The sequence below is a fragment of the Corvus cornix genome, chromosome 19, assembly GCF_000738735.6.
Source record: "Corvus cornix cornix isolate S_Up_H32 chromosome 19, ASM73873v5, whole genome shotgun sequence".
NCBI lineage: Eukaryota > Metazoa > Chordata > Aves > Passeriformes > Corvidae > Corvus > Corvus cornix.
This window is the reverse complement of record NC_046348.1, coordinates 9,096,465-9,110,128: the sequence shown is the minus strand read 5'-3', so window position 1 is coordinate 9,110,128 and position 13,664 is coordinate 9,096,465. Positions and strand designations below refer to the sequence as shown.

The window sequence follows — 13,664 nt, the reverse complement described above, 5'->3', positions numbered from 1 at the left end:
ACTTTGTCATCCCACTGCTCTCATTATAAATATTAAAGATATTTTCTAAAGCAGGTCAATTACAGTTTTTAGCCTTTCCCTTGCACAGGTATTTTGCTGTGTAGCATTTACTGCTTTCTCCTCCCTGCTGTATAAACTGAGAACGAATCATTTTCTAGGATTTTAACTACTGGCCAAAAAACTGCCTTGTCAGTTTTTGCCAGGAGAGCTGGAATGCATTCCTGTGATGGCACTGGGGCTATTTTAGGTTTATTCCTCAGCTATCAATATCTGCTTTATGTTACCTTTCCCAGCCTCCTGAATTCGCCACTGTTAAAACCCGTTTTATTCTCCTCTGTCGTAGCCGGGTATAAAAAGAAATAACAAGAAACAAATGGCAGGATATTACTAAAGACTTTAAACCCCCAAAGCCATTCCTGTGCTAAAGGCCTGGCTCGATTTTAAGTGGAAGTATCTCCATTAGCATTAATGGGGTGAGTCCATCAGCAGAGGCATCTCAGAGGTTAATCAGCCTTCCTGGCTGGCCATGGCCATCGATACTGTGTGGCGCCTGCTGCTGTTGGCCCTTCAGAGGTTTTCCTGACAACACACTAACAGACTTTGTGTAAGTCATTTCCCATGAATTATTAAAACAAACGTTTGGCTGCTAATTGATGAACACTAATGTGTTTTCTAATCACTGCAGTTTGAGATTTTAGCACTAAACAAAGCAGTTGCAATTGATTTGTGGCTGCTTCTTGGTTTCAGCCTGGGATCTGGACATTTTTTTCCTTTTCAATTTAGCAGGCAGCTTAGCTTGTCTTTTTAGTTAAGAATTGGCTTGTTACAGTGTCATTCCATTCTGATCTCTTTTGCTATTTCTTATTTATATTGCATAATAAATCTGCTCAATTCTTTACAGGCAAATAAGGCACAGTCCTTGGTTCAAGGAGAAAATATTTAAAGTTGTAGTTGGGCTTGTTTTTCTTTCAATCTGCATCTCTCCTACTGTGTCTACTCTGCCTCTTTCTCCAAATAAAATAAAGCAAAATAAAAACGATCTTCAGCATCTTTAGCTGCTAAAAGCTGGTGCTTTTTTGAATGTGTTTTGAAAGCCACGTCTGGGAAATGTGCAGAGCCTGGAAAGTCCCATTCCTTATGCTGGGATGTGCCTGGGAGTTGTCCTTTCCAGGACCTTGAGGGTGGCATTTTTAATTTTCTTGGGTTTGAGTCCCATATTCAGTTTTAATACTTAATTGCTGAGGAAGAAATGAGTGTGTCAGATGTAGCAAAGGCCAAATTCTTGGTCTCTTGCACTGTGCAGAAGACAAAACTCTGTCAGCTTTGGGGACTGTTTGTATTTCTTTGTGAACACTGCCCTCCTCACACCCATCGTGGCCTCATCTTTGATCCTTCTGACCATCCATGCTCTTGGAGTAAGTAAAATCAAAGTAAAAAAATCCCCCCAACACTGGAATACTTTAAATATGAAAACATTTTGAACATTAAAATACTTCTTTTTTCAATAATGCTTTGGCATAATTGAATTCCAAACTAAAGGTGAATTCTTCCATTTGCTAGGATGCCAAAGTTTTCAAGCTGTTTTGTTACAGCCTTTTGCAGCTGCTTCATCACTCCTAAAAAAATGCATCTCTACAAAAAATCTGAGCTGAACCCACAGCACAGCCCTAAACACCATTTAAAGTTTTTTTTTCCTTTTTTTGCAGACAATAAAGACTGGGCTGACAATGGTGGGGAAGGTGGTGACACAGCTCACGGGGACGCTGCCGTCGGGAGCCACCGAGGAGGAAATCCTGGCTCACAGCAACCTCCGCCGGAGTCCCCTGGTGCCTGGGATCGTCACCATCATCGACACCGAGACCGTGGCAGAGGGACAGGTAACAGTGAGCACACAGACACAGCATGCATTTCCTCCACAATCCCAGGGAAATGGTTTTTGTGCTGTTGGGAGTGAGAAATAAACCAGATTTTTTTCAGGGCAGGAATTTTACAGACCCACAGAACTGGGATAAAATCCTGTTTGGGCTTGAGATGCAGCCAAAATATATATTGTCCTTCCAGCATATTTATGTGACACTTTGACAAGATCAAGTGTGAAGTGTCGCATTTTGTCTCCCCAACACTTGTTCCTAATTGACATTGATTGATGCTGATCAGTCGAAGTGGAGATGTACTCTGATTATATTTATTAATACAGAACGTGCCTGGAACATGGGCTTGTTTAGGAATAGGGGGAATTGTTGAAATCCAGGTTAAAAAAAAATATGAGAGAAGTTGGGTATGAAGTGTAAAAGCTTATCATTTTATATAAATCCCAAATGCAATCGAGTGTGATGCTGTTTTGTGAGGCATTTGTACTTTTTTACTAATAATAAATTTACTGTACATAATAATACACAGTACAGTGCTTCAGGCAGGATCATTTGTTACAAACTCCATACCATTATCAGACAATTTTTAAATTGCTGGATTTTCCTGTCTTTATGACAGAGAAGATACCCGTGTCTTTTTTTATTTGTTTCTACCACTCATTTAATTTTAAAGTGTCTGGTCCTGAATTTAGTATTTATGCAGAACTCCCACACACTTCATTATTCTGTAACTAGTCTGTAATATTTTTTTCCTCATGGTCACATTTATTGAATTTAAAGCAGAAAAAATCTTTATTTTTTTCTTGTTTCCCCCTATCTTTATGATGCTCATTGCAGGTAAGTTAGTGAGGTGTTAGGGACACATCAGAAGCCAAGTTATTTTCTTTTCTTTCCTGACAGGAAAATAAAATCTTTTACTTGAAAAAAAAACAAAGCAAAGAAAAACCTTGTTATGGTTGTTCCCTGAGAATTAATTTTGGAAGTACTTAGCCAAGCAATGTTGCATTGAAAGGGGATTGTTCATAAAACAGAACAGACATTTTCTTCCAAAATTGAAATAAAAGAAAGAAGAAAATGGAAAATAAAATTAAGATCTTAGAGTCAGGTCTTAAAATAATTCTGTTGGCTGTTGGGGTTTGTTTGAGTTTCCAGGAAAAAAAAAAAAAAAAAAAAAGATCTTTTGGCTTTTTGTCTACAACAAGGAAAGAAAAAAAAAAGACAAATTTTACTTCATAAATTTCTGATGAAGCTGTTTAATGTGGTCATTATTTCTGCTGGTCTCTGTCTGTGCTTTGATTCTTCTGCATAGGCCTAGGGGGAAAAAATTATAGATCTTAGGTTTTTAAGGCTTGTTATATATGATTTAGAGGTTTTATGAACTTGTCCTCTGACCCTAACAATACAGGGAGCTATCAAGGCCTAAAGGGCACTACAGGAGAGGAGCTGTAGAAATGATAACGCTTGTCTATCCCTGCTGCTCTAACATAAATAAGCCAGCAGCTCTAGGAAAATAAGTTTTGTCTTGAATCTCTAGGAAGTTGGATATCCTAATTGTATGTATGTATTGCATTCATATTTTTGTGATCTGAAGTTTTTAAACGTTGTTAAATTATATTATTTATTTGCAGTGCTGCAATTTGCTTTCAGAATTAGGGTTATATTTCTTCCAGGAAAAAGAAAATAACCTTTCTTTTGCATTGTTAGATTTTCATGGTGCAGGAGATTTTTTGACAATTTTTTCTTACTGAAATGTCCCTCTGGCAAAAAAAAAGTTGATTAAAAATAACTAAATGCACTTTGTAATTGATCATCCCACACTGCCCCAGTACAGAACCTGCTCATGTGAGGAGTGTCCTGGGTGCTCCCAGTCCCTCTGAGTCTTTTCCTGTCCCTCCAGCTCTATTTCCAGTGGAAATGTGAGTTTTTGTGCAGATGAGAACTGGTAGATCCTGATTTTGGCAGGGATCTTGGCATGTCCTGAGGAGCCTGGCAGGGATGTGATGCTGTGTGCTGGCAGGAGAATTCCTGCAAGGAATGCCAGCGTGGATGGCACTTGTTTGTACTGGCTGGGTAATCCTGGCTGGGTTTAAGGCAGAATTCATGGAAGTGTTTTAGCACATCTGACCTTTAAATGAGGCGAGAATCTCACTGAGCTCATCGTGGCTGCCCTGGACTCCAGCAGACACTGGAGCATGGAGCTGATCCCAAAAGTGTGAGCTCCTCATTCCGGGAATTTCTGAGATTGTTTTACTCTCCTGTGGAAAATCAGTTTGCTGGGAGTGGTCACCTGAGCTCCATCATCACTGTGGCTGAGATGGAGGGGTGATGGAGCAGGTTGGGGATTCCAAGTCCAGCCTCTCTGGTGTTTTAGGGTCATTCTCTGATTTCCATTTAAAAAAAAAAACATCTCTGGTTTTTTGAAAGTTATTGGTTTATAGAACCACAGATTAACAGAATCACTAAGTTTGGAAAAGACCTGCAAGATCATCAAGTTCAACCTTTGACTGAATCCTGCCATTCCCATGAAACCAAATTGCCACATCTGCTCATTTTTTGAACCCTCCTGGGGATGGTGACTCCACTTCCCTGTGGGGGAACTCCCCTTCCAGTGCTGAGCCACTCTCAGCAAAGGGATTTTTCCTCGTCTTAGTTACCCCAGTTTTCAGATTCCTGAAAATAAAGAGTTCTGGGTGGAATCAACAGACACTTCCAGCTGGGAAGAGATGCCTGGTTTGGGATGTTCCACGGCTGTGCCTGTCAGGCTCTTCCTACACTCACTGGGAAACGCTGAATTAAAAATTCCAGTCAAATATACTCTGGGCTAAATTAACACTTGGAAAGCCTTGAATCCCATTCAACAGGGTTTTGGTAGCAGCTCTGGGGATTGGTGTGTGCTCACATGGGTTTCAGCCTTGTCACAACTGAGGGGAATTGCAGAAGCAGGAAGGAGTTACTTTCTTATCATCACTACCCTCCTAATACAAAATAAACACCTCACCTCCTTCAGGTCAATAAAGATTTCTATCACTTGCACAGCCTGACTAAGAATTTGGGTATTGCAGTGAAAGAATACATTTTCCAAGTAGTTAAATATATCTGTAAAGTAAGATACAGTAAAGAAAGAGAAAGGAATAAATATGTTTTAAAAAGAGAAAATGGAAGACAACGACATAAATCTAAGGCAGGCAAACACATCATTTTGGAGGAGAAATAAGCATTTTGTTTGAGTGGAGAAGCTTTTTTTTTTTTTTTTAAAATAAATGTATCTAAAGTCTTGTAAATCCAAGTACTTCTTCAGTTATTTCAAGCACAGCACACAGCTTTCAAAGGTGGACTGAGCTGCTCTGTGCCTGTGTACAAATATAACAATTTCTGTGCCAGTAGGGTGATGAAGGGACATGTTTGGGACACAAGCCAGGAGAGCTAACTACAGCTTTAAGTTTTCAGTAATTTTTTATCATTTCTCCCATTTCCAAGGCATCAAATACAAGGAATGTGAGGGGGAGCTCGATGTATCTCATTCACTGCCCTGCTCTGTGCTGCCATGGCAGAGGCTGAAATGCAAGCTCACCACTGAAAAATACACAATTAAAGACCAAAGAACTCTCCTAATGTAATCTTGCAGGATTAAATATGCAGGGAAAGTATTTTTAATAAACCTTATGAATGTAGATACTGTAGGAAACTCTCATCCCCAGCAGTTGTTTATGTGATAGCTCCTACTTTCAGAATTGGTGATACTTTAAGAAAATTTGAATTATGAGGTAATTAAATAAATGCAGAGGAATGCAGAATTATTGACGTTGGCTGTCAGGAGATATTTGTAAAAGGAATAAAAATAATTATCGAGATGCCCAAGTAACTTTGTGGTAAACCAAAATATGTTAACAAGGTTGTGTGCTTGTTTAAACTTCCTTCTAATGAAGTGTTAGCAAACTTTTCAGTTAGATGGAAGGACTATTTATTTGAATCCCTTAATTAGTTGAAATGGATAAACCTAAAGCTGTACAGATGTCCTCTTTTTCAGTAATTGGAATTAAATGTGTAAGACTTTATTGGCTTGGGTTTGAAAGAAAAATTATTTTCTTTCGACCTTTGTTTCTGTATTCTTAATTAATTCATCCACTGGGCCACCCACGTGCAGGCTGCAATAATGACCTTGCTCAAAAGTCACCAGTTTTGGGGCTGAATGTAAATCTGTTCAACATCTAACAGTTGGTTGACAGAGAAAGATGTGGCCATTTAAAAATACAGAACTCGATTCTGGGTGCTGCGTTCTCCGGGGCTGTGATTGATGAGATCTCGCCGCGCGCTCGCAGCTCATCCACAGCTCAGGCAAATATTGGAGGGAATATTTTCAAAACAGCTCAGCAAAACAAGATAACATGTTGATCTATTTATGTTTTAAAATGTGATCAGGGTGGGTTTTTTTTTTTCCTGTTCCCTATTAACTTTTTATTGCATTAAAGAGGAATTTTCAGAAAAAAAGCAGCCGACTGCCGCCGTTTCCAAAGTTCATTTTCATTTGGTGAGGAGTTGATAGCAATTGAACCACATCAAGATGCTTATCAGGAGCAGGAATTGTTGTGAAACTTTGGTCTGAAGCAAAAAGAAGCTCAAAGAGTAAAGCATATTCAGTAATAAAGCTTTAACTACAGACATAATTCCACTGGTCATTAACACCAAGGCTTTTATTTTAGGACCAGCTTTGGCAGAGGTTGATCTGATGTCCCAGTGCTCAGATATTTGGCCTCAATTTTCTTCACTTTTTATATCTACATGTATTACAGAAGAATTCTTTTTATATAGAAATATAAAAAGAGCTACAGGATTCCCTCAGAGCATAATACTGTCTGCCTCACTTTTATTAAAGGAGATCTGGTTTTTGTCAAGAAGACATTTTTGTCTCAGATAAATGGTTCAGGCTGAGCGCGAGGCTGGTTTGAGTTTATGCTGGATTCTATTAAAAGGAGTGCAGTAGTTAATGCCACAGATCTATCACTTTTAGCCCCTTTCCACTGAAGTTTGACCTTGGCTGTAACTTGGGGGAGGCTCTTTGTGTGGAGGAACTGAATCAAACTCCAGCTCTTTAAAGCATTGGGGATCTCAAGTGTACAGCAAATATTTGTGATATCATATTCATATTTATAATTATTGCCAAACCTATTTGTTTTTATGATGATGGGGTTACTCTTTTCTTAATTGTATTAAGAGTAGGACCTGCCTGATTAGATTTGGGTCCATTTTTATTTGTGTTACTTTCATGTTTTATTTAAAAACATGTCTCCACTGGGATAAGTGGTGTAATTTGCCTTTAAAGATTAAAATAATTAAAGTCATAATTACGAGTGGCTTCTGTTCAGCAGTACGGAAAATACCACGGAGGAAGGAAAATATGGCACAGGAGAAAAAAGCTCTGGCTGCTGTTACCTCCTGCCCTCCAAGCAAACACCACTGGCTGGTAGTAAATGTAACGATGCCCTCGGTGTTTTGTCTCTTCTTTTAGAGTGAGATAAAGAGGATTTGATTAATCTTTGATAAACTTCAGAGTTTTGTAGTAACAGAGCTGCTTTGGGAGCTGGTTTGGCTTGGCACATCCAGCCCCGGGCTCTTTGGCTGGGCAGCTTTTGGGAAAATCCTGTTGCAGCTCTTGATAAAATAATTTTGGGCATCAGGAGCAGCTGAGGGCTCGTTCACAGGAGAGTCCTGGTAGAAGAGTCTCAGTGTTGGTCTCTTGTTGGGAGCTCTGCAGGGAGGATCGTGCTGAAGCTCAGTGACTCTGTGATTACCAGAGCAATGCTGAGATTTATGAACCTTTCTCAGTGAGAGACTTCGGAAGTTTTTTTACTCGGAACAGCAGAGTGGTTAGAGGCCACTACCTTGGAGAAGGAAGCCTGTTTGGGAGGAAGAAAATTGCAGCCTCAGGATTCCTGTGGGCTCTGCATGCTCTGGGAAGGAGAATGAGCTGCTTCCCTCGAGCTCCCTGACAGCACTTGCATGTGTTATTAGGGAAATTGTCCCTCTGTTTTGATTTTCAGGAAAAATTCCCAACTCTGCTGTTTTCAGGGGCATGAAACCCTCAGCTGGCTGGAGGAGCTGGTGGTACATTGGGAAGGTTTGGTTTGATATTCCTAAAGCACCGGCTGTTGTATCAGCATCATTTTGAGTTCCTTAAGTTCTGTAAAAAAGGGAAATTCCTGCTGGGATTTAAAGCTGTGCAAGCTCTGAACTGGGATGGGGACCAGGCTTTGGTTTGGTGGCATCTCTGGGAGGGACATTTGGTTGATGATGTAGTTAAGTCCAATTCCTTGGATTTTTTTTTCCCTCCTTCCATTGTAATGTTGGAGTTGTAAAAAGTGATGTTTGTTATCCCCAGCTGTGCAGTGCAGAAGAGCAGGGGGAGGACTGGACAAATTTCAATGGAAATTGGGGATTTAAAAAAAGCATTTTTCTCTGTTCCTAAGGGATTTATTTTTTCATGCTGATTTTAAAAAGAAGAAGAATATTTTCTCATCTTTCCATGCACAAGCAAGTGTTGTTTCCATGTGTGTTCCCAAAGCCAGTTATGCCCATTCTGACACAGGGAGTGACACAGATCAGGTGCTGAGAAAGGAGCCCTGAATGTCACATTCCCCACTCTCCAAGATTTCCAAATTTTTGAGTGATGAAGGTTCTTTTGTGGTTGGTTTTTTTGGCTTTTCTTTTGCTTTACTTGATTGGTGCAGGAGATGAACATACTTGAGTTTGAATCTGCAAAGGCTGACCTGCTGTACCTGAAAATCCGCGTTTGCAGTGAAAGGGGGAGATCTTTAACAACTCCTTTTGCACTGGGTTTTTTTTTCAAGAAGATCTTTTTAAGCAGTAAATGACAAAAAAACAAATGAAAGCATGGAATCAGTTAACATCACATACAAAGAGAGATTTGGCCTTTTTGGGTTCTCAGATTTGTATGTCTAAGGTATTTTGCAGTTTTTAATGTTGTGACTTTTTGCTTTGTATCATGTTTCCAGAGGAAAAATATTTAAGGATCATGTTGCCATCCCGTGTTCCTGCCTGTTAGACAGGGGTTTAGTTGCAGGGGTGATAACAGCAGTGCATTTATAATTTTTATTTTTTCTCAAAGCCATGTTGAATTAATCCAGTTTACAGCCTGTAGAGGATGATGCATATGGAATATCCTATATAACTGTTCCTAGCAATGATTTAGATCCTGTGATACCTACACATTTCTGATTGAATATTTTTATTTAGCAGGCTAGACCCGCAAAAAAAACTCTTCGTAAAGCTGGTTTGTGGTGTTACTTTGTGATTATCATTTCTCTTTAATTAGAGCAAAACACTGAGGCTGAGCCCATGCTCCCTGGGAGTGGGATCTGTGATAAATGATGGATGGGAGTGCCTGGGTGCAGTGTCTCGGGGCTGAGGGAGAGCTGTGCTCCTTTGAAAAGCCCTTCGGAAGATCTCCAGACCCTTTGGTTTCGTGGTTCTGGAAGGAGCACGAAATGCTGACGAGGGAGAGCAAAGCCATAATTGTGCTGTGTGCCAGTGCCAAAGCTCCGAGCTCTGACAGCCAGGCAGGCCCAGGCCCCTCCAGCCCCATTCCGTGACTGCTCAAAGCTCTGGGAGATGATTCCTCGTTTTTTTGAAGTGGAAAAATATCTTGAAATTATTTTGATATCTGTTTGGGATAGGAAGTATTAAAAACCTTGCAGATTATTTTGGAAGAGGCAGACCAATTATTCAGAACTTGAAACGGGTGGTTTTGCACAGTCTTAGTAAGAAGAGGTTTTTGCTCACCACAGAACCCCCTTTTTAAAGTCCTTTTTTGATAGGTCTTTCTTTTTGTTTTACTTAGTTTAGCTTTTAAGAGGATGTAATCAAGGAATAAAACACTCCTACAGCTCTTGCACGATTTTGTCCACACATCTTCTGGTTCTTTTCTATAAATCTAGGAATATCTTTGCTTTTCATACAATTAAACATTGATATTTTGTCTCTTTGTATGTCCTCACACTCAGCTTTAGTTTGACTGGCCCAGGAGTTTTATCAGCTTCAAACTGGCTTTTGTTTAAGACCCCAAAAGCTCATTCTTTGTGCCTTTTCCCAGAAGCTGTTGCACATCACAGATCTCAGCCCAGGTATTTCCTTTTCCACTGAATTTCCCTCTGCTGTGCAAACTCTCTCATATATTTTAATTCCTTTTTTGTTCACAAGGAGGTATTTTACGAGGGCATGATTTTTTGGTCACAACCTTTGTAATACTGTTACCTCATGTTCAGTGAGGCAGTTTCAAGTTGGAGAAAATCCATGTTAACTGTGAATTCCACAGTGCAGCTGCTTCTACACACACTCCCAGCCCTTGGCATTCCTTGCATCCTTTGGAAATCCAGATCCCTCAATTCCAGCACCACTGACAGCAGGATGGAAGCTGTGCTATTCCCACCTGAATGAAGGACTCATGGAAAGCAAATGCACTTTCTCTGGGGTTTGATCTGGTTTTCCACCCATTTGCCTTGTGCACTTGGAATCAAAATGCTGATTTATGTAAGGGTTAAATACTCCCTTTTCTTTCTAGGATGTGATTTTGTGATTTTGTTATTGGAAACTTTAACTGGAGCTTCCTGCACAGCATGGTGTAATGAGCTGCTGTGCAGTCAGCCATCATTTGTGGAGCAAAACAGGAATAGTTTTCTATTTTCCCTAATTTGAGTAAGGTAAATAAATAGGAAATGCAGGCATAAAGTGCATAATCCTTTCTGGTTGCTCCCAGGTTATTAGAGAAGGTCTCATGTCTCTGTATCTGAAAGAATTCCTGAGCATTGCTGGTGTTCAGCTGACAGGCTGTGAATGTGAACACCTTACAAACCAATCCCTGTGTCAGTCAATTGGGATTTCCCCCCTGGAGTGTTTTTCCCTCCTAATCCTGGGCTCTGTTCTGTTCCCCAGGTCCTGGTGAGCGAGGACTCGGACAGCGATGGCATCGTGGCCCATTTCCCTGCTCATGAGAAGCCCATTTGCTGCATGGCTTTTAACCCCAGTGGTAAGAGATTTTTCCAGTTATTGGGATAGATAAACAGGGCAGTAAATCCCATGGGAATGTGTCCCTTGGCTTTGGAGGGATTGCTGGTGCCACTGGGACACTGCAGGTGCCCATGACTGTCCTGCTCTGTGGAGGGTTGGATGTCCAGTTTGTCTTGTCTGGAAATTTCAAACTTTAGCAACTCTTTCACTGTGGTAGAAGGGAGGAGATTCAGTCCCTCTTCCACTGCTGAGGAATTCCTGTGTGTTGGGATCCTGCCAGCCAGGTGCACACATGTTGTGATACTCAGGTATCCAGAGGATCAGCACATGGATTAAATTGCAGTCCTCCATAAATACAGAAATAAAATTGTTTCACTGGTTTTTAAAGTAACTTATTATTTGTTTGCTGCTGAAGAGTTTGTGATCTTACCCTCTCTCCTGAGTGAAATCAGCTATAATCTGAAAATACTTGTAAGAAGCTCCTCGAAAGTACCTATTTCTTTCTTTCCTTTTTATCAGTGAACAGTCACTGTGGGCAGCAGGGACAACTACAAACCTTGTGTATTAATAGATCTTATTAATCTGACAATTAACATTTCATTATCTGTAGATAAATAATGTTCTGGCTGATTGCAGCAACACTGAGGGAAATGGTCAGAGAATGAACAGCTTCCATTGCCTAAATTAACAATTTCTAAAATGCAGCAAATGCCATGAAGATCATGAGGGTGAAGTCACATTTCAGAGAATAGAACTGACTGTCTGTCATTTATGTTTTTCACTTTTGCTGACCAGTTGGTGTCATTCTGACACCCCATCTGTTGTGTCAGAACTCTTTAACAGTGCAGTGCAGTTCACTGGGAGTTTGTGACAGAAAAGCTGTATTCTCATCTGCCTGGATTTTCTTGGAAGGGAATTTTTTGTGGAGCTCTGCGCAGTGAACTGAGAATCCTCTATTCCAGAACAGTTATTTTGCTTTGTGCTCTGGAAGAAGGATGATACCCAGAGTGGAGCAATGCTAATTAAGTGAAATAAATAAGTGAAATAAATACAGCTGCTTAAATTAGAATGCTAAATAGATATTAATTAATTGCCTCCTTGAGAGGGTTTTTAGGATTGTGTATATTTAAAGGGCAGCAGAATGTCTATGCAAAACCAAATTAACTTGTTATTTTTCAAAAGGAAGGATATTTTTGCAAATTGCTGGGTACTTGTATTATGATGAAGTTCTTTGGTTTGCTCAGGTACTGGAATGACAATAATTTAGAGAGTGACACTTAGATCTAATGGTGTTTAATGGCAAAACACTTCTTTAAGTGGTGTTATTTTTGGCTGCTTGCAAATGCTGTGTGCTGCGGGAGATTTGCAGGAGGGATGGGGACAAACCAGCAGAGGACTCTTCCCTCAGCTGCCTCCAGTGAGAGCAGCACTTAGCCCAGGGTTCTGTGTTCTTTATTTAACATCAAGGCAGGGTTTTGTTTGAAGCCAGGGCTGTAACATCATCCCAGCCCATTCTCTAGTGTTCTATTGGCAATCAGGCTGAGCTCATTACAGGGAACAAAACAAGAGGTGGCTTTTGATACTGTCCTTGGCTGCTTGCTCTGAAACCCCACTTTTACTCCTAATTTCAGGCAGTGTCTGTGTGTCTGCACCAGATCACAGCGACTGCAAAGCTGTGCTGGGGAGGCAGACAGGGAGCACTGCTCTGTTTCACTGAAAATTTTACTTTCTGGGGCTGATAAACCTCTTAATTCCATCGTGTTTCAGCCCAGGAGCTGCACAGGTGCTCAGGTCTGAGTTTTGGGAGGATCCCTTTATAGATTTTTACCGTGTTAAAAACAAGCAGAATCCTCCCTTCATTTGGGCAGATCAGAGGTATAAAGGCCTTTTTGGACTGTGATAATTAAAACCAACTTGTGTGTAAATGATCCCCTTCTCTCCATACTACAGGGATTGTTACATGTGCTTTTGAGAGTAATTTGAATAAAGTAATTTGAATAAATGCAGCTTTATTTCAGGCAATTGTCTTTACTCCACCACATTTAAAAGCAAATTATAGATGTTTTATTTGTGCTGAAGCTGAATATGATTTGCTAAATATGTTGTTGTCTACACTTGGGCAAGTTCTGCACAGCCATAGATAATACAGTAAAAACAGAGTCTGTAAGGAAGGAAATCAGATCAGTGCTTCAGAAATCAGTTCCAGACAGAGAGATTTCTACCTTATTTACCGGTTCTATTACCCAGATTTCATGATAACCTGTAAGTTTTGCCTCCATCCTCCAGGAAAACAGAAAAGTTAACAGCCGTGCCAAGCTTAATTATATTTTGCTGAAAATACTGGTATTTTTATTTTAATTCTTCAGTTCAATGTGGAATGTTTATATTTGTAATATCTAGGTATTTCTTACTGGTATTTGGAAGAAGCTGGTAAAGGAGCAAAGTGAACTATTTGTAATTTGAACATTACAGAGATCAAGGGTTTAATACAGATGACAGGGGTAGAACTCAGGGAATTTCTTTTTACCTCCCTCCTCATAAAATAAACGATGCTGGGTTGTAAATGGGACAGGAAATGGATGTTTCAGCCTAGACCAGCTGCTCATCTCTGCAGAAATGTTATCAACAGGCCCCAAAATAACCAACCTCCTCATTTTTATTTCTTTCTCTACATTTATTATTTTTTTAAGGCCCAAATCTGTTGCCTACATTAATATCTTTTGTCTACAAAACGTGGCTGGTGTGGGACAGGATTTTTGATACTGGAAAATG

At 40.1% G+C, this 13,664-nt stretch overlaps 1 protein-coding gene across 1 annotated transcript in view; it reads left to right on the top strand.

The window, feature by feature from the left end:
• Positions 1 to 13,664, top strand: part of BCAS3 (BCAS3 microtubule associated cell migration factor) — a 300,122-nt gene that overhangs the window by 52,064 nt on the left and 234,394 nt on the right. The window contains 2 exon segments of the mRNA XM_039562815.1: positions 1,707 to 1,877; positions 10,818 to 10,911. Of these exon segments, the coding sequence (XP_039418749.1) occupies positions 1,707 to 1,877; positions 10,818 to 10,911 (265 nt within the window).